Raw genomic sequence first — 27,221 nt, forward strand, 5'->3', positions numbered from 1 at the left:
GATTCACCTCTTACAGGTATGACTTACTCTGTGACCCTTGTCTACAAAGGCACTGTAACATTCTAGAAAAACCATTCTGAAAATTTTCTTAAATTACACACTTTATCTCCATTATTTATTTAAGATGCAATTAAATTTGAATTTGTTTGTGTGGCAGTGCTGGGATAGAACAGGTATTCCCCACAAACTTCATCTCAAACTCCAACATTTTTAAACTTTGAAGAATGGGTCCTTCTGTCTTCTTTATCTTCTAAATATGCTTAATCCTACACATTAAAAGAAAGAACACACACACACACAAAACAAACAAAAACAAACCTAATATTTGCCACATCCATCTATTTGTATAACTTCAAATTTTGGTACATTCTCGAGCTTTTTTCGAAAGAAAGCTACACTTTCTGCTTCCAATTCTACCAATATATGACAAAGTAAAATCTTCGATCATAAAGTCACATTCCAATCCTTCACTGGGTTTGTAGTTTTTATTTTTTAATATACAAAATAATGGGTCAATCTGTTGCTTCTCTTTGTTCCCTCTGAAGAGAGGCCAGATCTCTCAACATGTAAGTACTGCTCCTACAAATCAACTCTGATTCCCTGTTGGTAAGAAAGGATTAGGAATGGAGAAGTTAATGTTGGTGTTGTCTTTACTGTATATTTGTGTACTCTTGCAAAGCTTACCTCTAATCTCTTAATCCCTAAATCTACTGATTTCTCCTCAATCCTCCTCCTCCTCAAATTTTCTCCATTGATTTTACATTTATTAATATCTGCACTTGAAAATTTTATCTCCACTTGGCTTCTAAGACACTAGCATTGTTGATTTCCCTATCTTTTTCTCTGACTGCTCTTTTATAATTGCCTTTATGTTCTCTTTCTATCTCTTTCTGGTGATATTATCCAATTTCATGGCTTCAGTAATGATCTCTCTATATGAATGTCTTGGTCTTGATTTTTTGACTCTGGGCTCATTCTCCTTCCTGAATTTCAGACCTTCATTTTCACTCCCTGTTTTACGTCCCTGTGTGGATATCTCCGGCTGTTCAACAGGTTCATCTACTCCTCCCATGACTCCCTGAGAGAGAAAATTCCTCTCATGAACATTGTCCTCAGTAGCACACATGATTTCACTAGACTGAAGGCTCTCCCAGGGCCGTATTAAGTTCCACACTACACGTTAACCAAGTGCCTTGCTAGATGTATGCATATAATAAATGGAGGTTAATGTAGTTATATATTACTTCTGTTTATAGATAAATGGAAACTTATCTCATATAAACTGTTGCAGCAAATTTTCATACAACATAAATTAATAATAAACTCTTGAAATTTAACTAGGTAACCAGTAATAGCTGATGTCAAACATGGTAAATACATAACTACAATCACTAACCATCTATAGTCAATGATAAATATTAGTAATATCTGTTAGCACAACTGAAGATTATAATGCTCATAAGAAAAAATGGAAATGCCTTGGAATCTCATAGAGTTCTCTAAACTTCATTGTTCTTGCATGGCCCTTATATACCAAAAATCATGGTCTCAGTGAAAATGGTTGATTCTAAAATATTTCATAAGAATATTTAATAGTAATTAAATAAATTTGGTACAAAGTTAAATTACTTGGGTTTTTTTTTGTTTTTTTGTTTTTAATCAGGTAGACCTGAGAAAGAAACCTGGTTACATATTTATTAATTGTGTGGCTTTGGAAAACTTAGACATCCTCACTGGATCTCATTCTGCAAAATGGTGATAGCAATGCCTGCCATGAGCTGGTAAAACACTTGTCACAATGCCCGCCACATAGCAAGTACTCAATAATTGTAGGTTTATTAGTAATAGTAGCATTGGCATTACTATTACTCTTAGTATTGCTATTAAACAAATCCTCAATTTTGGTCGTTATTTAAACTTCACTGAGTACATTTGCCTTTGTTAAGAAACTCCATATGGAATCCTGATGCACATTTTTTCCATTTTCATTCTTTTGAACAAAACATGCCTATAGGTAATCTATATATATCAGTTCAAAACAGTATATTTTAATATACATAACAACAATGAAATCTTTTCTATTATATAAGTAATTATATGGATATCATAAAGATTTATCACTAGTCCCTGTGAAATGAGCATTGAATTTATGTGACGTGGTTACAATTTACATCTAGATAAATGAATCTTTAACTGTATGTTATCTTTAGTTATATACTCAAAGAAATTTCTCTGATATGGGCAGACAATACTGATGATTTTCAGTGATAATAGATAATGTCTTAGAGAAGTGACTTTGACATAATCTATGTTCTCAGATGTTAGTTTTCTTACTTAATCATGCTAGCTTACATCTAAAAAATGCCACATAGAGTGTTTCAAATTAAATAAAATAATATAATTAAGGAAGCTACTAGAATCCTTGGCATTTGAATTGAGAATTCAATTATAGTAGTCACTATAATATGACAATAATTATGTTTGTAAAATTTTCAAAATTTTATAATTATTGAATTGCTGCATACTTGCTAATAATTTTAGAGTAAAATTTGCTGGGTAGCTTTTAGTCAAGTAATATATCAATCAATATGTTTCTCAAAAGCATATATTTTCATTTGAATATTATTAAGGTGTATGTTGTTGGCATTTTTCAATAACTTGATTTAAAACTGTAAGTGTGTCTTTAAAATCTAGCTTTATTTAATAAACAGTTTTTAAGCTGATTATAAAAATGCTACTCATCAGTTTGATTTAATTGATATTGTATGATTTTAGTAGGCAAAATAACCTCTCTGCTCAATATTGGACAAATAAATTATAACTCTTTTTTCTGTCTAAACACAACACTTGAAGATGTACGGCTTACTCAGTATTTTGTAGTAACTTTTAAGGGAAAAGAAGCTGAAAAATAATATATATATAACTGAATCACTTTGTTGTACACCTGAAACTAACATAGCATTGTAAATTAACTATACTTCAACAAAAAATAAAATTAAAAAAATAAATTTAAGAAAAAAATGTGGTTGATTGTGATGAAAGAATGCTAGTAAAAGTAATTACGTGTGAATTTCTTAGGCGACCATGACTATACTTATTATTTCTGAGTGGTAGATATCTGCTAGTGAACTTATTGATTGGTTCTCTTTTTAAGCAATTTATTTGAATTCATACTCATTTTTCTATGTGAGCCATGCTGCTTACCTTATTTAACTTGGTCTTGTGCTTGTAAATTTTTGTCCCTGGTTATAACATTTTATACCTAACTAGTTTTCTATGCATTCAGTCATTGTTTAGTTCAAATAGTCTGACACACACATTGAGTCTAAGTAATAAAAGCATTTAATTGACATTTAAACTGCAGGGCATATTTATACACATTTACATTTAATGTTCCTCTCTGAAAATGCTATCTAAAAGTTACATACATCTTTAGTCAAAACGTCTTTGCTATTTGGACAAAAGCTACATTCTTGTTCCTTCCTACAGAATAAAATAATAAGCCAAGAGACAAACCATCATAGCATCATTCAGTTACTTACTGGATTGCAATCAGAAAGCCTGTCTCCTGACCTCTAACCCCCAAGACTACTCTCCTTTGTGAAATCTGCCTTCACTTCTGACTTAGATTCAAGTAATAAAAGTTTTGAATGCTTTAAAAAATTGCTAGTCTTTTCAATAAAGAGATTTGACATTCCACTTTTCCACTTAATATAATGTTTTTCTGGACTGAAAGTGAGTGCCCGTTTATACATAATTTTAGCAGGTTGACTATAGCTGTTGGGTAGTCTTAAGTATTACAAAGATTACAGAGAACTATTCAGCAAAGCCTGACAAAGAAAAGAAAGAACCGTGGGCTTTATCCAGCTCCCCGCCAGGTACTACTTAATATATTCTGACATGTTTCAAATTATAGGTCACAATCTATTTATACTTATGGAACGTTCATTTTTAGCCAGCATTGTGGAAATGAGACTGAAACATTTTTGTCTTTTCTGTGAATACAAGTAAGCCAACTCAAACCTTCTGACATTAGCCTAGAGAGCTATAAGACTAAATAGTTCAGTACTGCTCTCACCATATGGTCTAAATGAACCAGTAACTATGACTCATGAAGCCAGCAGCACGATTAGAGAGAATCTTACTTTCATTCTCTCATAGGTTTGTTATGAAGATTCAAGGACCAAGAACAGTGACTGGCACTTAGTAAGCAGTCCAATATATATTAATTATCATGATCCTGACAATGATAATAAGTAGTGTTATTTTAATTTCTGATTCTAACAATAAAGCATGGTGGAACATTTAGAAAATACGGAAGTATAATGAAGGACCTATTACATATGCAATTTTTCCATATTGGGCTCATAGTATACAAGCAGGTTTTTTCTTGTGCTTTTTAACTTTAAAATAAAATGTGAATATTTTTCTCTATTACTATATAGTTTACAATTATAGTTTTGTTTATTGTATAACATTCATCTTTTAGATATGCTATATTTTATATATTAACTACTTGAATTTAGGTTTTTATCTCCAATTTTATATTATGAACAATACTACATTGAACATTTTCACTTCTAAATATTTTACTTTTTATTATTATGTAATCCTTTGGAATATATTTCTAAAAGTGACATTATTTAGTTAAAGGACATTGAAACTTTCTTGTTTGTTTTGTTTTTTGTTTTTTTTTAAATTTTTGAATTTTATTTATTTTTTTATACAGCAGGTTCTTATTAGTTATCCATTTAATACATATTAGTGTATGCATGTCAATCCCAATCTCCCAATTCATCCCACCACCACCACCCCGCCGCTGCTTTCCCCACTTTGGGGTCCATACGTTTGTTCTCTACATGTATGTCTATTTCTGCCCTGCAACTCTTGCTGAGTAATTCAAAATTGCTTGCTGCAAGGCTTGTACCATGAACATTTTCTTCTGGTACTGATTTAAGAATGCTGGTTTCACCTATGTCTGACTGGGCTCCTCCTCCCTCTTTTCCCTCTCTTCTCTGCTTTTATATATGTTTGTGTTCATATATGTGCATGCTCTGCCACTTGCTCCTTATGTTTTTTGTGTGTTTTTTCCATTGATTTGTCATAGCTACATATTCCTATGTTGCTTATTTGTTAAACTATATGTACTATTTTATGTTTTCAATTTTATATTTTCAACTTATTCTCTTGGATTCTTAAAAAGCAAATAGGACCAAATATCCAGCTTTTACCACTTTCTAAATATAATCAATATCTATGTTAAGGGAGCTAAGACATCAAGCTTAATTTAAATTAAAAACAGCCCTCATTTAAATATAAAGTGAAAGAAAAACAAAGAGGGACTGTTTAAATGTATGTTCACCCTTTATCAAGATATTAATTAGGTGACTGTGTACTTTACAGCCCAGATATATATGTGACTTGAGAGACATCAGTATATATGTTTCATCATCTGTTTCATGCTGTTTCGAAGGTGCCCCAAATTTCCTAGCTTAACTTGCCTTTGAGCAAACATTTTTAGGGCTATCATATTTGATCATAATTGATGGCAGTCACATATGCTACCAACATATCTGGGGCAGTTGTCTGGACAGAAAGATCTTGAATAAATGAGATAGAAAGTTATCTCCATCTACTTGGCTATTATAAGGGCCCTTTCCATTGCAGTGAGAAGATTTTGATTTTTTTCTTTCCTCAAGGGAGCCCTCTTTCCTCTGGCTTCATTTCTGGGAATAAAATCTTTCACTGCCAAAATACACAGATGTGGTGACAGAGGGCACCACAAAGAGAGCTTCTGCTGTCTTCTTGTTGAATTCATTTAAATAATTCAATACAAATGAATTGCCTACTATAAAAAATTGCACCATCATCTCTTCACCTAGCCAGTTTTACATATATTTAAACTTCCCAAATTAGAATTGCCTTTCTTTATGCATAATTCCAAACTTTGAGTGGGAGTATTTGAGAATATTTTCCCAAATTTACAAAATTTCTTGCTCCATTCCTCTAAATCAATTGTGTAGAAAACCCTGATTCATTTTGATAGAAACATTAAAAGTCTAAATAACAGATCTATAAGAGTATGGAAAATACCACACAGAATGAACGTATCTTAGAGAATAAATATTCATAAAAGTGAAGATTAATTGTACATATAATTACATAAATATCCATTATATCTGTGATGAAAAAATAATTCCATAAATTATACTCTGTTTTCTATATAAAATGATTGAATAATTCAATGTTTTATTCTATTTTCCATTGCTTTGCCAATGCAAACTTTATCTTAAATGTATCCTCCTATGAGCAGGTCACAGAAATTAACTACATGGATCCTTGTTGATATAATCAATGTCAAGCTGTTTCATTTTGTAGTACCTTCTTATATGGATACAGCTCATATATCTAGTTTTTAGTTTTCTTTATTACAAAAAACCTTAAGGAATGAGGAAAAATTTATTCCTACATGTAAAATTTTAATTACGCCTCTCAGATGTGTGCCTTTAATTAACTGGTGACATTTCCTTTGTTCAATTATTATAGTTCTATACAACTGTCACAAACTTATGAAGTTTAATTAAGGCTGCCCCAAACCCTAGTTATATAGTGTCCACATAGGAGTCTGCCAAAGGCTTAACTGTAAGTAAACCAACAATGAATAAATCTATGAGTTGCCCACTGGGATTTGTTTCACAAATTAACATTTGTGTGGAGATAATGAGGTTCTACAGTCTATAATATCAAACAATGTTTTATAAAACCACATTTTTAAAAGTAAAAAATGCTTTGTAAATGACTTAATTAGCTATTATATTATTATTAATTATTAGATGCTATAAGACAATCAACTACATGGCTATATCTCAAGTTGAATTCATATGAGAACTCATTTATATTACTAATTTGAAATATAATTTTTTCTGAACATATTATCTATGTAAATCAAGATCTAATACTCTGGGTGCATAGATAAACTTGATATACTATGGATTTTAAGAATGCAGCAAGGTCTGGACAAATGATTTGAATGAAACATCAAAAGTTGTGCTGTATTTATATATATTTCAGGATCCATTAACAGGATAGCAAATTCAGTGTTTCACAGAGATTTGTCCCTGTGCATTGATTGCAGGTTGAATAGGTAGCCATAGTTTGGAGTGCCAAACTCTTTATCTAGCTGGCTTAAATATTTCCAAAGATAAATATAAGAAAATCATCTGGTCACAACCCAAAGATTTTTTTTATCTTAATGAGAAAATTAAGTTAACAATTAAATAATAAAACCCTAAACAACTCATTTGCATAAGAGAAGCTTCTTCTCTAAAGCTAAGTGGTATGTGTGTTGCTAAAATATAATTAGAGGTCACACCCTTTTACCATACATTCAATGGATTCTCATTTGCATATTCAGTGAAGGTCTCAGTACTACAGTTTTTCCCATAGCAATAGAATATACTTTATGGACTAGCTCCCCCTCAGGCAGAATGAATATATGTAGTAAGACTCCTAGTGCCTTTTTTAGTTCAATCAACCTGCTGAATATTTTTTCAGAATTCTATTGAGTAGTTACAATTATCTTAATTATCAATTAATCATAAGTCAAAAATATTTATAAGTATAAAACTATCAAACTATCAAAGAAATAGTATTGCTTTTACTCTTAGAATGCAAATCAGAAAACAGCTTGCTTCTCCTGAACTCCATTGAAAATGCTTCTTCATGTGGCTCTTTCAGTTAGCATTATGCTAAATACTTTAAGGAATAGCTTAAGCAATAGAAGCAGTGAGAAATCCCAGTAAGAAAGAAATTAACCATATATGGGATGTGAAGATCATATGGATTGCTTTTCCATCTGACTACCTAAATCTGCAGTTATCGTAGGAGAATTAAATGTACATAGATTTCACTCTAATAGTTGCATATCTTCTTTGCACTAATACTGGAATTTGCAAATTATATTTTTATTATGTATTATGGTTAATTTTTTTTCCAGTGGGAACATATTTTAAATTTAATAGAAGTCAGTAGGAAAATATGTTTTAGTATTCACTTATGTGCTGTAGAAAACACTTTTGGCGAGCATAGATATAGCATAAATTAATAAGAATCTCAAGTATATCCTAATATGTAGTAAACTGATGTTTTCAAAGCAATATGTTTTGAATATACTACATTGCAATGCCAACAGAGTAGTTATGATTTTAGATGGAAATTATGATGCTCTAAGATGTACTGATATAGTATGTATATATATAAAATAAATCTAATTTTTAATAACATGAGTTTTAGCATTAGGCAAACTTCAATTTAAAAAAAAAAAAAACAGATTTTGGAGTCAAATAGATAAGGGTTGTAAAACTGATTTTGCCTCATCATTTTAAGCCAGAGTCAGAATATCTATGAGAACTGAGCCCTGTCAATGGTACGCACTTAACACAAGATAATGATCATTATTATTGTTAATTTTTGTGACTTGGACTTCGATTGATATACTCAATTTAGAAAAAATGCCACTGATTACGTTGAATTAATTATTAGATTTAATTTTTGTTAATGTAGTTGTTATTAAGACACCAGGAATTATATTCATAGCATTAAGTATTTGCTGTAGATTTTTCACATATAAGGAAAATTACAGATGATTTGAATATACAAATGCCACTCAATTATTTACCTAGAGCTGATGGCACGCAAGTTCCTCCATTTTGACAGTAGTTGCTACAGTGGTTGATTTCACATCTCTCTCCTGAATAACTAGGCCAACAGTGACACCTCAAATCACCTTTCTCATTTAAAATGCATCTTCCTCCATTTTCACAAGTCAGTTTGCATGAATCATCTGGTTATAAGAAGAAATGTACAAATTAGCATGCCATTCAGTAGGTGGTAGAATAAGAAAACTTCAAATAAAGAAAAATTAAATACAAAGATTCACTTTTTTCCATAAAATTCCAAAAATAAATACCCCTAATATAAAAGTAGAAGAAGCAAAATACTATCTGAAAATAGAGAAATAGATTTCAACCATTGTTGAATGGTGAACACAAATATTGAATTAACTTTTATTCTTTTTTAGGCTTAAGGCATTGTTTACCATTTCTTACATTTGTTAAAACATTAAACAATAAAACCAACTGAAACTTTCTAAAAATAAAATATTTTCCAACCAATATGGGTTTTTTCATGATATGGGCAAACATGGCCTAGTTTTTAGAAGTGTTTGATATTAAACCAAACCGAAATATGTAAGATAAATATATATACAGTCCCCTACATACAAACCTTCAAGTTGCGAACTTCCAAAGATGCCAACGTGTGTTTGCATGTCCAAACACGTAAGTTAGTTCACATGCCTGGTGTACTTTGTCACGTGCCTGTATCCTCTACAAGTGGTTGTGCTTTTGTGTACTTTACTGTACAGTATTGTATAGAGTACAGTAGTACAGTATCTTTATTTCAAGCCCAGGATGTCCGGAAGCAAGCGTAAAAGCAGCAGTGATGAAGCTGGTACTGAACGTCAGGCATGAGTGAAATAGCAGCTTGCCCTCCATCTCCTGTTGCTGAAGATCCTTCAGCTCTACCATCTCTCACCTCTTCTCCCTACTCCAGTCAGTAACTCTTCTTGCCTGTTCACTCGATGCCAGCTCCTGTATGCCAGCTGTTATACTGTACTACTATACTTTTCAAGGTACTGTACTGTAAGATTAAAAATGTTTTCTCTATTTTTTTTGTGTTTGTTTTTTTTTTTTTCTAGGTGCGTGTCCTTTCCTTTTTTTTTTTTTTTTAAATTATATTTATTTATTTATTTATTTATGGCTGTGTTGGGTCCTTGTCCCTGTGCGAGGGCTTTCTCTAGTTGTGGCAAGTGGGGGCCACTCTTCATCACGGTGCGCGGGCCTCTCACTATCATGGCCTCTCTTGTTGCAGAGCACAGGCTCCAGATGCGCAGGCTCAGGAATTATGGCTCACGGGCCTAGTTGCTCCGTGGCATGTGGGATCTTCCCAGACCAGGGCTCGAACCCGTGTCCCCTGCATTGGCAGGCAGATTCTCAACCACTGCGCCACCAGGGAAGCCCGTGTTTGTTTTTTATGTATTATTTGTGTGAAAATTATTATAAACCTATTTCAGTATGCTACTATATAGCTGACTGTGTTAGTTGGCTACCTAGGCTAACTTTGTTTTACTTACAAACAAATTGGACTTACAAACATGCTCTCTTTATGGAACTTGTTCGTATGTAGGGAGTATATATATAGTATGTATAGTGCATATATATAGTATAGTGTGCATATACAAAAACATATATACATATAATTTTTAGGATAGGGAAACATTTAAATGAAAAGATACTCTTTGATGTACATCCTTATCAACTATATATTAACACACAAAACTAAAAATTACTTAGATTTGATACAAGATGGTGATAAAACAGTGTCAGAAATATTTATTTCCATATATAAAATAATTAAGCACAATCTGCCTATATAATACATCTTGGCTGAGAGAAAGAAAGGATGGTCATTCCTTGGGGTCACAAAATCATTTTTAAAAATATGATGAGTCTGATTTATGATAAAGATTGGTTTGGAATCATTTTCCACATTATTTTTCTGTATGTATAGACATGGCTTTGCTCCATTAGAAATACTGCTCTACATAGAGCAGGACATAATGTCCAATGGAACAAAGACAATTGACAATATTTTAAGAAGCATTCTATTCAAAAAATACCTTTTCTAAAGTCACGCTTATTTTATATGAAATAAAATAAAATCAAAACAGTCTATATTCTTCACTCAAGATGCATTGGCACAGACATAACAGAAGCTTGAATAATTATCGTTGCAATAATCACAAAAACCTCTTAAAGAGCCTCAGTGACTTCAAATGACACAATAATTCAAGTATCATAACCACTGTCATAAACAGAGACTATCAGCAGTGTCAGACAAATTTCGAGATTTTCGGCATTGCAGTTTCCAATACTTAGTCATGTAGGGAGGCTTCAGGTTGGCATTACTAAAGTCTGCATTTGTAATATGAAGGACTCTCTCATGAGGCACTATACACACAGAGTATAAAGAAAATGACAGTTGATGTAGTGAGACCTGTTTTTAAGTCCTAGTTCTGCCCCTTACTAGGCATATCAATTAACCTATCTGAGCCTTAGTTATTTCTACTTTAAGATAGCCTTAAGGACAAATGTGCAACTTAACTCATAGGTTTGTTGTGAATATTAAATTAAATAAGAAACTGGAAAGTAAAAGTTAAAATTATAAAACTTTGTAAATTTTTAAGTATATAAGTATATACCATACACATACACACAAATGAGAACTTGAGTTCTAGCCATACTAGAATAGTACGAGGATGAAGACCTGCGATCTGGGTCTACAAGGTGTATTGTTAAATTTCAACAGGAAATTGAGGAACTTACTAGGTAAATTACCCAGTAACACTCTTATTCAGCATTATGTATTGAGTGCCCATAAGGCGCACTGAGAATACAGCTCACACGGAGTGGCATCTATGAATACCAGAAGGTGAGCATTGTTGAAACTGAATGAAAGTTACTGTGACTGGACCTGGATTACAGAGTGTGAAGGCAGGAACTGAAAGAGAGAAGTGAATTTAAAGAGATAAGCAGAGTGTCATAGGAGATCCTTGGATGTTAGAGTTTGCCCCCATAGCAACGTTAGGTCTTTGAAAAGTCTAAAAAGTCCAAGAATGACTGTACTGGTAGGGGTTAAACTGAAAGCAGGGGGACTATTAGGACTCTGTTTAAATTGTCCAGGCTAGATAAGATGATGGCCTAAAATAGAGTAATGTGGGATAGATAATGTAGACATATTCTAAAGGTAACTAGAAGATAAAAATCACATCAGAGGAAAGGAAAAACCAAGGATAATTCTTCAGTTTCTAACATGAGGGCAATAGGACCTGAAGTGTTGTTTTATCTTTGAACATATTAAATTGGAGATATCTATATAAATGCAAGAGGGAATCTCTAGCAAAGAGTTGAATATAGAGGTCACGTTCTCAAGAAAGATCTCGAGTGAAACATGCTTGCTCAGTTTAAAATTTACCAAAACATTTCTAACTCATTCAGCATGAAATATCCTAACTGGAGTTGTGAATGTGAACAAGGAAGATCAGTATTTAAGGTATTATGATCACAGCTAGGATTGTTACGGGAGGGCTCATTTTCACCTGTAGATGTTCTGTGTAAAAATACATAGATATTCAAAATCTCTACATGTTAGGACAGGTGCATTTCTATAATGTGCCTCGTTAGGCACCAGAAATTTTAAAAATATAACACTGCCTGCTGAAATGGAAGTAGTGTTACATGCTTTCAAAACCTAACTGTAATAGTTCTATAATGAAAAAGGAAGCTGCTTTTGTCAATAACTAAATCACCTCCAGAAGCCAAGCTCCAGCAATTATAATCAACTATAGGGAAGAGCAGGTGAATAGTTCTCCAAGAATGCATAACATTTGAATTTCAAATTTCTTACATGACGATTAAAGATACTCAGTGTGCTCATCATTTAACAATAGCAGCTAGAGAAAGGCAAGTAATTATAAAGAGCTGAAAAAGTGGGCTACATCAAATGTTAATGTCAGGAAAAAATTAATTGGCTTTTATCTTCACCAATCAATAATTCTAAAATCCACTTATTTATATTCCTAACCGAAGTGGTCCAAGCCATCCATTAACCAAGGCTCATATATAGAGGCCAGTGTGAATACTTTTTAACACTCAGATTATTTAAAATATAAGATTTCCTTTTAAATTATAAAATAAACACTGAGGAGGTTTCTGTAACCCTGCCTTTCAAGCAGGATTGAAATAGTAAAACTAAAATTTCTAAAAAAGTTTTAGATCGTTGTATATTTAGACAAAATGCTTCCTCATTTAAAACATAAAACTATACAATTTGGTAATAGCTTCATTTTCTTGCTTACTTCATGACAGATTTATTTTAGAGTGCTGTGTGTCTACTTTTTGCAAGGCATTGCACTAGGCACTTTCTGTATGTTATTTCTAGTATTTCCAATGACTCTGGACATGGGTACTTTAGATGACTTGAAGACACTGGAGTGTATTATGTGATGATTAAGAGTGTGAAATGCCTAGGTCCACCTTAGAGTACCACCATTATTAAGTATTGTTAGGCAGTCAATTGAGCCTCTCCATACTTCAATTTTTTATCTGTAAAAATAGGGGCAATGACAGTATAATATCATTGGAGTTTTGTGAGGATTAAATGAAATTATATATATATATATAACATACTTAAAATATGCCTTGCTCAAAAGCCTTCAAGGTATTTATTATTATTACTAGCAGTAGTAGTAGTATTTATTGTTAATCCAATTTTACACAGAAGGAACTGAGACTGAGGCAGTACAGGGCCAAACATATTAGTTAAGTGATAGATCTTGGCTTAATCCAAAGCACCACCTCAGCTCTACTCCAGACCATGTTCTTCCTGTATATTTGTTGATTTTGTATTATTGAATAAATTATTTGCATTAAGCAAAGAGGAAAAAGGGAGGTTATGTAGAAGAGACAGTCTTATTTACTCATAAAAGAAAAACAAGAAAAGCTGTCTGCAACTTGACCATAAGAAAAAAAAAAAACACTTATAATATCTGAACCACTGTAAAAGTCACACTGGTAGCATAAGCTGTGTACTTCTGTGCAGAATACTCATCTCTCTCCCAGGGGTCTCTCCCACACAAACAATAGTGTAAGTAGACATGGCACATAGGAGGCATATGTGAGAGCACTGCTTATGGGTATATGTGGAACGAGTGAAAATGAGGCACATCTTCCACAAGGAAGGAGTTGTTGACGTTTTTAAGAATCTGTTTCTGAGATGTTAAGTATAGAATTTGTGACTGTGTCAGAGCAGTGAGTGGAAAACGTACCTGATAATGTTTGAAAGTGTTCATTTAATTCTCTTATTCTACCATCACAATTGAGATCATGGCAACTCTAGTTGGGAGAATTGGTAGAGGAAGGGCGCACCCTAGTACCAGTGACAGCATCCCTTTTCAATGACTGGCACTAAAGTACCCATCCAAAATACCAATCGTGATTCATATTTAGCTCTCCGTTAAGAATGTTCCAACTGCCACCCACAACAGCACTTGGCACATCCTACACACTAACTGGAATAAATGACTCATTATTTTCTTTACAGTCCATGCTTTCGTGACTTTTCAGACAGTTTCCTCTGTCTCAGTGTCCTCCTCCTTCATTCCTACTTAATCTAAATATAATCTATCTTTGCAGATCTTGTTCTAATGTCATATTCTATAGGAAATTCTAATCAATTCTCTAACTGGATAATCATCTAATTCCTCATAATAGTATAAAGTCTTTCTCTTTTGTGGCTTATATCACTATTCACATAAGTATTTATCGGTGTTTGTGTCATTCATCATTTCATCTTTTCAACCTCTTCCGCTTTGCATATCAAATGCTTAAAAATACATATTAAATGAAAGAGCTGTGACAGTTTTAGACACTGAGTGCCTTTGGAAAGGCAAAAGTCTTCAGCTGGCATAACCCCCAGCAGAGAACAATGAGACAATGATATGGGGGTAGAGATGCTGACTGAGGGCAAAGACACTGTGTTTACATGAGGAGTTCATTCAAACAGAGAAATACAACGGGTAGGAAGCCCTGCTATGAAGAGATCCTAAGTGTGTATCTCACTGGAAAAATGTTTGCTGTGACCCTCAAGTGATTTTTGGAGCACTGCATTTTTGTCTGTGACATAAAATTAATGTGTTGATTTTCTTTTCTCTTAGTAGCATTTTTTCCCATTATGGCTAATGTCTTGAATATGAGGAAGCTTATTGAAAGTCTGCCTGGATATCCAAGAGACATCTCTTTCCCTTTCCCATCACATTATTTTCAGTTTTGATTTTTTTCATTTGATTTTTTCTGTTTTGCTATTTAATACATACTAGCATCTGAAATAATGTTTCAAGTTTTTAAATGTTTGTTCCAACCTCTAGCTTCTAAAATATAAACTTCTTGAATGAAGAAATATTTTCAGTTTTGTTTCTAACTTAGTCCTTTGTTTCTAAATCAGTGTTATGCTTTGCTCACAAGCCCTCAAAATATTTATTAGTAGTAGTAGTAGTAGTAGTATTTACTGTTAATCAAATTTTACACAGAGGAAACTAAGATTTATTTTCTAAATTAATCATCAGTTTCTAAATTAGTGTTGGCACCCAAAACATATATAAAGTTGCTAAATGAATAAATGGATTTGGGAGTTGGGTTTAAACTAATAGCAGAATGGCACCATCAGAAATATCATTATCTTTACTGATACAGGAGCTATATAAACAGGTCTCTTGATCCTGTGTGTGACATCAAAGTTCTTAATCTAGTCTTCGATGCATAGTAAGTGCTCAATGCAGCTTTGTGAACAAATGTAGAAAGAACTGACGGAAAGTCACCATCAGAGAAAAGAATAGTTTACACAGGCATTCAAGAACCAGTGATATCATGGAAATGATATCAGTGATGACTGAGTAGCTATTACTGCTCAGTTTCAGTAGTTGTGAACATTTACTGTACACAGTAATTCATTATTTACAGAATAATGAAGTTTACCTACCTAACAGGCTGTCATCATTGCAGGTGCCATTAATCAAATATTTTCCTTCTGGGCACACACAGGTGGCCCCGGAGGGATTCAGCAAACAGAGGAATTCACATGCTAGATCCGAGCATGGATTGGGTACTGATCAAAACAAAACAAAAGAAAGAAACACATAACTATAAATACAATAGGTTTCAAAAACATAAAATTCAATAAGGTGAAATGACGAATTAGCAATGTTGAAAAGAAATAACATCAAATTTTTACTGGGAGTATCTTATTTCAATATTCCAATTCTCCTTTATAGATGAAAAGAAATTACTACCCAACATTTATCATTAATAGAAACTTTACCCTACTTTACATTTCCCATGAGGGAGAATAAACTATTCAAGCACCTACTTTGTCACTTTTCCTTCGGCAAATTTAGGTAGTTTCAAAACTGGTTTAACAGACAGAAACAGCACCCCCCCCCCTTCCCGGTATTTACAAAGGCTTAAAATCCATATGTAGTTGTCTGTCAGAACACAAACAAAACATGACTTTTTTCCCTAAAAAACATGTTTAATACGGTGTCCTTTCCATCAGATAGGAGTTTGTGCGCATGGATAAATGGGTACCACGTTTAGTTTTGTCTATATTTCTATCCAGTCGGTATCCTCTGCAGCCACCGCTGCTGCGTGGCTTTCCATGCAGGATCTGTCATTAGAATGAAACAGAAATGGTACCTAGGTAGTGAAATGGTGACTATGAAAGTGGCTTTCATGCTCTAAGAACCACTAATCAAACACCTATTATACTTAGGGCAGACTTTTATTTATTTATTTTTTATGAAGGTGGAAATATTTGACTATGAATATGAATCAAACAGAACTAGAGGATGAGAGGGAATGTCCTCATAATAACCTTGGAACCATATGTGCCAGATCATTAGCAAAGAGTAGCAAAACACTGAATAGAATTTCAGGAAGGTTTTAGGGGTATATATGTTGTTTTAATCTGTTTCCAAACTGATTTGGTAAATATCAATTGTTACCTTTCCAGACCATCATACCAAATGAGGTTAAATCCCTTTTTATTTGTCATAAAGAGTAATTATAAGTAAGTCTGAAACAGTTTTTTGAAGGGTGAACTCATACATAAACACAGATCATTAGAATTTCAGCCACATTTTATTCCTTTGTTCTTCGATATTTTTTATGGCTGTGTTTGAAACAGATCTTTCAAAATAACTATGTCAATTATTTATCTGTTTTTTTCTAGGAGAGAAAGTAACAATAAAAATCATAAACCATGAGAGAAAATACAACCCTTGGGAACAGTTCTCCTCAGATACCTTTAAAGATGAAATGTTAAAGCTATGATTTTTACTTGGTTATCAGTGAGTGAAAAAGACTAATGACAAATTTCCTTACTTGCGTGGTTTATCTATAGACCCACAAGGTTTTATTAAGAATTTAGAAAAAACAAAATAAGAGACAAATTTTTATAACAAAGTTAATTCTAATTCCAAGAAAATACAAACAAATCCTGAAATTTTCATACCTGTTTTAGCAAAAATAGCAACTATTGCATTATTTATTTCTTGTCTTTGGTAATTTGAAAAGTCTGGTGATATCAAAATTAAAGTGACTTAACTTATTGGGGTTAAGCCATGAATAGAGTTAAGAATTTAAAAATACTTTATTTTGAGAGTCATAAGAAAGAAACTTTGCCAATATAGACAATAGTGTAAAATATTATACTTACAGTCTAGTTGTTTATAGCGATGAGAAATCAAAACACCTTTTGTTTTATCAACATCTAAAGCTAGGTACTCTACTGAACCATGGCCAAATTTTTGTACTCGAAATACACCATTTTTAGGTCCTGCTCCATATATATAATCTTCAAAGACATCAATCCTGTGTGGATGTAACAAGCCTAGAATTTTTAAAAAATGGAGCTGTAAGGGTTGCAATATAAATACTCAGACTTAAGAAAACTAAGTTTATCCAAGATCATATAGAAAATCGCATTCCTGTTCATAAAAAACCTTTCAGAATTAGAATGTTTTTAATATTAGCTGTAATGTTGTTAGGATTAATTTATTAGCAGTAGAAATATGTGAGATATTAAACTTGTCACTCAGAACATAAAAAACACTTCCATCATCACTTTAATCATCATCACCATCACAAAGCATTGGCTAGGGGACTTATTATACACAGTAATATTTTCTGCTGTACAATTTGCAAACAACAACAACAAAAAGCCTACAGGCCAATGTTATCCATTGCTCAAAACCAGGAATTTACAAAATTATCATTTTGTGTTCTGTATAAAATTAGTGGTCAAATTAGACTACCTGAATGACAATTTTATCAATCAATCATGAACTGATTTTAAACAGTAAAATCCTCCTCCAAAATTTGGCATTACTATTATCTGTTTTAGAAATGGGGTTAAGAAAACAAACTGGCAAATGGTAATCATACATATGACTAGTATGGCTGATAAGAATAGTAATAATAATAATAATAACAATTTTTCATATTTTACAAAATGGCTATTATTTGAGAGAATTTATAAAAATATAACTTTTGGTACTGAAATTTAAACAAGTAAAATAACAACATTTATATTTCACTTATTATCTAAAGGTTGTAAAACATAAAATGCCTTTTAACATATATTTTCCTTCAATGTTCCTTGAAATAGTAAAATGTACACTTAAGCTAAAACAGGTAAATTTTTGCAATCAATTACATGAATACAGAATTTTCTTCCATCTAGGGTTATCATACAAAAAACACACACTTCCAGTAAAGAGACAGTGAAAGTTCAATGCAATTATTTTTCTTGAAACTTCTCTGCTTTTGTTTTAAAAAAAAAAAAAAGGAAGCAAAGCAATATTCAGTAAATAAAGTATGTAAATATAAAAACCTCAAGTATATATTGTGAACAATTGGTGTTAAATAGGTAAGCGGTTTTGGTAGGAAAGGGAAAGAAGCACAGAAGGGAAATCAATTAGTTTCATCAGAAAGAACTGAGACTGCCAGGCAAAAAAAGTGTGAGGCACAGAAAGGAGTCAAAAACGAGAGTAAAAAATAGGAGGTAGACACAGAGATGGAGATACAAAAAGGGTGCCACAAAAGAAGAGCACATGTAGATTCTGCAGTCACTTGTGTGAGAGGTAAGTTGTCATTTTTACATATTGCTTTTCACATGGATGAGAATATCACTATCAACTACCTAAAATAATAATTTTTATTATGATGTTTTACTGTATACAATAACTCATTTCCTACTCATCACTGCAATTTGAAATAAAAATTAGCATTCACAGGCACTAATATCGACTACTTGAAGTGTTCTGCTCAGAATAGAATATCCACGGAAGCAACAAACAGAATGAATAGTTTTTGAATCCGTGTAGCAATGAACCACGTTTGTTCTAGAGTCAAGAAGTTCTTCTGGCCTGGCCTCTTTGTTATTCTAGTAAGAATGAAAATTGTAATGAATAGTAAGAGCTGTAAGTTGAAAAGAGAAAGAATTTGAGGAAATACAGAATGTAAAGCTTTCATACATATATTTATGTATCATTATTTAATACTTTCAGTGATAATTAAAAGCAAAAACAAGAGCACTTCACAAACCTTGTTTGCTGCTGACAGAGATTACTGAATCAGAGCCGTCATATAGAACGCTGCCAATAACAGAGAGCTCAAGGTCAGCCCAGTATATCCGTTCACTGAAATGATCCACGGCCAGACCTGCAAAATCAATACACACAGACAAATAACAGCAATACACTTGAGATTATTTAAAATTATGTTTCTGCTCTTTTAATGTCTTAATTGACATTTTTCTTCAAACATCTTAGAAATTACCCAGTCTATATCACAGTAGTGCAAAAATCAGAAAAACTGATATAGCTTAATCCCTATCTGAAATACATGTGTATAGATTACATAGAATTTATTTAATAAACTGTGGCAAAAAAATCTTACTTCACATAGGGAAAGCTACCCTAAATATCTTTCCTTTCTACACTTCTTTCTTAATTATGGTTATTTTCTAAAAGAATTTCCCATGATACTTTCATCATTTAAATCACTTACCCAACCATTAGTTAAAATAATTCAGTGTAATTAGTTATATTTTGAATCTTTTCATGAAGGTGCATTTCTCAGAATAGAAAAGGTTCATGGGCCTAATCATAAGATATTTTCACCCATTTGGAGTTAGTCTATAGTGTTATGAAACACCTGTGTGCAGGCTGAAGTATAAATTGACTGAAGATTGATGTTTATAGTAGGGAAGAATGAATAGTAAATTCCTTAATTAAGGTTCTAGTTGTATTGATACTTAAATTTTTCACTCTCTTTTTCTAGTCTAATCATTAATTTGCTCTGAGACTGTTTGTCTTTCTTTATATCATCAGTATCTGTTAGTGAATACCAATGGACTAACATAATATGTAGTAAAAAATCATGTTTTGCTATTTATTCAAGTTTTTATTTTGTATTTCGTGTGATTGGAGTCTAGCCAGTGTCTTCTTGCACAAATATCAACACATAATACCTTAAGTAAACTTCATTCAGTATAGAAGAGTAAAATCTATGACATATGAATTATATAACAAATCCTCACTGCTATAGATATTCAATTTTTACGACATAGTTAGTCTTTAGATATGACATACTTTGATAGTACAATGCAATCAAAATACCTTTGGCACCTGAATGCTAAAGAGCTTTCTGAATCAGCTCATTCAAGAAAAAAACCGAGGTACCTCTCAACGGCAAGGCAACTGAATGAAAAGTATTTTCGAGTTTACACTAATTGTATTCCTGTGTAGATGGGCCAAGATTAACAATCAAAATGAAAGCATATCATGGTGAAAGTCATTTGGGAATAATTCTTCAGTTCAGTATGTAGATCTATCCCAAATGTAATCAAACTAAATATAAATATTTCTCCTCAAGTAGAATATAAAGATGTTGTATGCCCAATCAGCCTCTGAGAAATGAGTTAACAATTAAAACAAGTGGCTCATGTTTTACTAGTTTCTGCTCAATGATTAATTTGTTATTTGGAGTTATGCTGGGAATTAGGTTTTTGTTTCTTCATGTATAATTATGGGTAACATGAACCATAAAACGATCCAGCTTCCTGCTGCCACCATTCTATTTCAAAAAGGTTATCTCAGAAAGATTGAAAACGCTTTTCTTTCTTTTCCACCGGTGTAATACAATACTACATACTAGTACTTGGCAGTGTATGGTGCAAGGGAGGAGCTTTTTTATAAAAAGCTGTTCCCAACATAATGGGTCTCTACATTTGAATATTAAATTTGTTAATCATAGAAAAGAAGAAAACAATGGGTGTGTAATCTAATTTAATTACCAATATTGTTTCCTCAGATTCAGCAGCAGTAAAAATTTCTCAAACGTGTCATACATTGCATTGTTAGTCTAGGCTTAAGACAAACACATCTTTATCATCTCCAGTCCCATACCGTACTATTTTGGATGGAATTACATCTAGATAAAAATTATATAACAAAGCTTTTAGATGAGTGGGATTTATATTCCCCCACATCCACAAATCAATGATTTTGATTTTTCCTTAAGCCCTTTAATAAAACAGATAGTCTTTTAAATTAAAAAGTTAAAAAAGGAATCAACTTACTTTTTTGTTATAGCGATGAGTCAAGTTTATATGAAAGAACAAGTTCATTTCTATATCTTTAAAAAAATCACATCTATTTTTTGTCTTTAATAAAGAAGCAATAATAAAATGGGGGAAAAAATCAATTCCCAGGAAAGTTATTCTTATCTGAACTGGGAATGGTGAATATTTGGAACCAAGTCAGTGTAAGCACAGAAGATTTAAAATGAAATGTCATACTTGTTCTAATCAAGCATAATGGAATCACAGTTTGGAAGTGTTATGAAAGATAAAGTCTCAATAAGTTTTAGGAGCACATGATAATGACCCTAATCGTGTATTCATTTTCTTAACATCTCCCATGATATCAAGACTACTGTTACATTTTAGAGATTTTTGAATCTAACTTTTGTTGAACTCTGAAATTTTCCAAGATCCTCCCACTAGTTCCCCTATTTCCACTATGATCTAAAAAGAAGAAAGAAAATGGTAAAATCTTATGAGAAATTACCACAGTACCAATGTGATATTTAAGAGAGAAAACTTGGAGAGAGAAATAAATTAAAATCACTATGTTTTCAGAAAGAGAGAAAAAGATTTTATACATTTTGTGTTAAAGGAAAGTCAAGATTTGTAAGGTAGTAATACCCAACAGGTGTGCACTACCCTATTCTTGATTTAAGAGGTATAAGAGGGGTCCAAAAAACTAAAAATACTTACCATTATGTCAAATTTATTTTTAAAAAATTGTTAAAAGTATTTTTTGAGATGGGTTGCCTACATAGGGTCTTAGATTCCAAACTACATTAAAGTTGTTTTTATACATATATGTATATATATATGTAATATATATATATACACACACACACATACACCATACATGTACACACACATACCTACTTATGAGTGTTAGTAAAATAATGTATCAAGGAATTGCAAAATAGTCCTTAAGTTTTTATCTATTTCATTTAATTAGAGATCTTTTGTTGGTCAATGACAAAGAATTTACTGAGTGAATCAAATAATTACGACTGGTCCAGGGCCAGTGTGTACTTGTTTATTCTCTCAGAAACTGCCACGATTTGAGAAGAGGGAAAGGTAACATAAATAAGCTTCTGGATATCAAATAATATGGTATTTAAATCAGACTCATGTAATTCTACATGCCCTTCTACTGCAGGGAAAACTGGAAAGTATCCTTATCTGACACAGAATTCATTAACTCAATACATATTTGTAAGGCAACTCTCTTGCACCATACACTGCCAGGTACTAGTATGTAGCAAAGAATAAAACAGATCATGTTCCTGCTCTCATGGAGCGTCCTACTCAACCACCACACAATTGACTGAATAAGAATATAGATTATGCTTCTTGTATTTAATATAGGGCCTAACAAAACGAAGTGTGCCATTTATTAAAAGAGATCTTAATACCATACCATGGGTTAGAGTGTTAAAAATTGCAGGCATTCATCTCTTCATTCATTCAACATGTAATTAGTCTTAAGCACATACTAATTACAGGCACTATAACATTCTACAGGGGATATAACAAGAATATCCATTATGGTTTTGGTTTAACCTGTTATGGTCTTGCTGGGCACGTAGATTATACATTAAGGAGTCAATGATCTACTGTCTCATTAAAGCAGTAGATTATGGAGTACCAAGTATGGAGATAACGAGTGCTTTCAAAGCCCAGAGAACTGAGGTATTCTCATGAGTTTGGAAAGGAGGCAATGGCAGTGCTGGTAGTGAGCAAATATAGGGCTGTCTGGGTGGTGGGTTAACTATCCGATCAGTACAATTCCAACCCTAGAATGCACAGAGGTTACATAAAGGGACAGAGACAATTTTCTATCTATTCCTATTGCTGTTCATAATGCCGATATCACCTTTACTCTATTGAAGTACAGAGTATAACCAAATGTACTGCATCCTAGTGCACACAGTCATTCATGGATGCATCAAGGAAAGATAGAATTTCCTATAAACCCCAAATGTAAAGAACAAGATATTACACATGGAGGGAAACAGAGGCATTATTATAGTTACTGATTTCATATAATAACTTCGGAATCAGGTCAAATATTTATAAACATCCACCAATAAAAGAGAGAATATAGGTACGAATAAGTCTAAGATGTTTCTAGGAAGACATAAGCAATGAATGTACTTCCATGTAAGGATATCTTATAGAATATATTTGCATAAGTGTACATGTCCTCCCACATATAACATGTATATATGCATACAGATGCAGAATGACTAACTGCCAGCTTTTCATTGTTACTTTCTAGTAATATGCTATTTATAAAATCTAAATTATCTATTATTTCCTAAAAATCTTCTGAGATTTGTTTTTGACTCATCTGTATATCAATAACATTTGGCATGCCATACTTAAGGGTTATTAAAGATAAAGACAACATTGAGAGATGTTTCTGCTTGATGGAATAAAATCCTGCCTAATAATACAAGACTAGCATTTCCAATATTAAGAAATTCATTTATTAAGCAGGTAGGCATGAAGTAAAGCAATAAATTTTTACATGTGGTGTGTGGATTTTTAAAAATCTTACAGAATTCTAATTGATATACAATAAGAAAATTAATCAAATTAACAAAATATACTAAATGACATTTTTAAATGTGGATAAAAATAATAATTGGTCCCCTTAAAACTAGTATTGCACCTGTGAGCCACTCAGCACTACAGGACTGGCAGTAGAAATACATTCATGGGACAACTAACTGCTGAACAATCATTGACAGGAAGACACTGGAACTCACCAAAAAAGATACCCCACATCCAAAGACATAGGAGAAGCCGCAATGAAATGGTAGGTAGGGAGCAATCACAATAAAATCAAATCCCATAACTGCTGGGTGGGTGACTTACAAACTGGAGAACAATAATACCACATAAGTCCACCCACTGAGTGAAGGTCCTGAGCCCCACATCAGTCTTCCCAACCTGGGGGTCCGGCAATGGGAGGAGGAATTCCCAGAGAATCAGACTTTGAGGGCTAGCAGGATTTGATTACAGGACTTCGACAGGACTGGGGGAAAACAGAGACTCCATTCTTGGAGGGAACACACAAAGTAACGTGAGCATCAGGACCCAGCGGGAAGGAGTAGTGAACCAAAAGGAGACTGAACCAGACCTACCTGCTAGTGTTGGAGGGTCTCCTGCAGAGGCGGGGGGCGGCTGTGGCTCACCGTGGGAACAAGGACACTGGCAGCAGAAGTTCTGGGAAATACTCCTTGGTGTGAGCCCTCCCGGAGTCCGCCATTAGCCCCACCAAAGAGCCTGTAGGCTCCAGTGCTGGGTCGCCTCAGGCCAAAAAGAAACAGGGAGGGGACTCAGCCCCACCCATCAGCAGACAAGCAGATTAAAGTTTTACTGAGATCTGCCCACCAGATCAATACCCAGCTCTACCCACCACCAGTCCCTCCCATCAGGAAGCTTGCACAAGCCTCTTAGATAGCCTCATCCACCAGAGGGCAGACAGCAGAAGCAAGAAGAACTACAATCCTGAAGCCTGTGGAACGAAAACCACATTCACAGAAAGATAGACAAAACGAAAAGGCAGAAGACTATGTACCAGATGAAGGAACAAGATAAAACCCCAGAAAAACAACTAAATGAAGTGGAGATAGGCAGCCTTCCAGAAAAAGAATTCAGAATAATGAGAGTGAAGATGATCCAAGACCTTGGAAAAAGAATGGAGGCAAAGATCAGAAGATGCAAGAAATGTTTAACAAAGACCTAGAAGAATTAAAGACCAAACAAACAGATGAACAATACAGTAACTGAAATGAAAAATCCACTAGAAGGAATCAATAGCAGAATAACTGAGGCAGAAGAACGGATAAGTGACCTGTATGACAGAATGGTGGAATTCACTGCTGCAGAACAGAATAAAGAAAAGAGAATGAAAAGAAATGAAGACAGACTAAGAGACCTTTGGGACAATATTAAACACACCAACATTCGCATTATAGAAATCCCAGGAGAAGAGAGAGAGAAAGGACCCAAGAAAATATTTGAAGAGATCATAGTCGAAAACTTCCCTAATATGGGAAAGGAAATAGCCACCCAAGTACAGGAAGTGCACAGAGTCCCAGGCAGGATAAACCCAAGGAGGAACATCCCGAGACACACAGTAATCAAATTGACAAAAATTAAAGACAAAGAAAAATTATTAAAAGCAACAAGGGAAAAACGACAAATAACATACAAGGGAACTCCCATAGGTTAACAGCTAATTTCTCAGCAGATACTCTACAAGCCAGAAGGGAGTGGCATGATATATTTAAAGTGATGAAAGGGAAAAACCTACAACCAAGATTACTCTACCTGGCAAGGATCTCATTCAGATTTGGCGAAGAAATCAAAAGCTTTACAGACAAGCAAAAGCTAAGAGAATTCAGCACCACCAAACCAGCTCTACAACAAATGCTAAAAGAACTTCTCCAAGTTCGAAACACAAGAGAAGAAAAGGACCTACAAAACAAACACACAGCACTTAAGAAAATGGTCATAGGAACATACATATCGATAATCACCTTAAATGTGAATGGATTAAATGCTCCAACCAAAAGACACAGGCTCGCTGAATGGATACAAAAACGAGCCATATATATGCTGTCCACAAGAGACCCACTTCAGACCTAGTGACACATAAAGACTGAAAATGAGGGAAAGGAAAAAGATATCCCATACAAATGGAAATCAAAAGAGAGCTGGAGTAGCAATACTCATAGCAGATAAAATAGACTTTAAAATAAAGAATTTTACAAGAGACAAGGAAGGGCACTACATAATGATCAAGGGATCAATCCAAGAAGAAGATATAACAATTATAAATATATCTGTACCCAACATAGAAGCACCTCAATACATAAGGTAAATGCTAACAAGCTATAAAAGAGGAAATCAACAGTAACACAATAATAGTGGGGAACACCTCACTTACACCAAGGGACAGATCATCCAGACAGAACATTAATACGGAAACACAACCTTTAAATGACACAATAGACCAGATAGATTTAACTGAATTTATAGGACATTCCTTCCAAAACCAGCAGATTACACTTTCTTCTCAAGTGCACAGAGAACATTCTCCAGGATAGATCACATCGTGGCTCACAAATCAAGCCTCAGTAAATTTAAGAAAATTGAAATCATAGCAAGCATCTTTTCTGACCACAATGCTATGAGATTAGAAATCAATTGCAGGGAAAAAAATGTAAAAAACAAACACATGGAGGCTAAACCATACGTTACTAAATTACCAAGAGATTACTGAAAAAATCAAAGAGGAAATCAAAAAATACATAGAGACAAATGACAATGAAAACATGACAATCCAAAACCTATGTGATGCAGCAAAAGCAGTTTTAAGAGGGAAGTTTATAGCAATGAAATCCTACCTCAAGAAACAAGAAAAATCAAATAAACAATCTAACCTTACATCTAAAGGAACTAGAGAAAGAAGAGCAAGCAAAACTCAAAGTTAGTAGAAGGAAAGAAATCATAAAGATCAGAGCAGAAATAAATGAAATAGAAACAAAGAAAACAATAGCAAAGATCAATAAAAATAAAAGCTGGTTCTTTGAGAAGATAAACAAAATTGATAAACCATTAGCCAGACTCATCAAGAAAAAGACAGAGAGGATTCAAATCAATAAAATTAGAAATGAAAAAGGAGAAGTTACAACGGACACTGCAGAAATACAAAGCATCCTAAGAGACTACTACAAGCAACTCTACGCCAATAAAATGGACAACCTGGAGAAATGGACAAATTCTTAGAAAGGTATAACCTTCCAAGACTGAAACAGGAAGAAATAAAAAATGTGGACAGACAAATCACAAGTAGTGAAATTGAAACTGTGATTAAAAATCTTCCAGCA

General features: G+C 33.3%; 1 protein-coding gene across 1 annotated transcript in view; it reads right to left on the reverse strand.

Moving 5' to 3' along the window:
* Positions 1 to 27,221, reverse strand: part of LRP1B (LDL receptor related protein 1B) — a 1,532,882-nt gene that overhangs the window by 80,813 nt on the left and 1,424,848 nt on the right. Inside the window, exons 79-82 of the mRNA XM_059927092.1 lie at positions 19,278 to 19,394; positions 17,389 to 17,562; positions 15,655 to 15,780; positions 8,678 to 8,842 (exon numbers count right to left, since the gene is read on the reverse strand). Coding sequence (XP_059783075.1) covers positions 8,678 to 8,842; positions 15,655 to 15,780; positions 17,389 to 17,562; positions 19,278 to 19,394 — 582 coding nt within the window. The remainder of the gene's footprint in view (positions 1 to 8,677; positions 8,843 to 15,654; positions 15,781 to 17,388; positions 17,563 to 19,277; positions 19,395 to 27,221) is intronic.

Source organism: Balaenoptera ricei, chromosome 7, assembly GCF_028023285.1.
Source record: "Balaenoptera ricei isolate mBalRic1 chromosome 7, mBalRic1.hap2, whole genome shotgun sequence".
Taxonomy (NCBI): domain Eukaryota; kingdom Metazoa; phylum Chordata; class Mammalia; order Artiodactyla; family Balaenopteridae; genus Balaenoptera; species Balaenoptera ricei.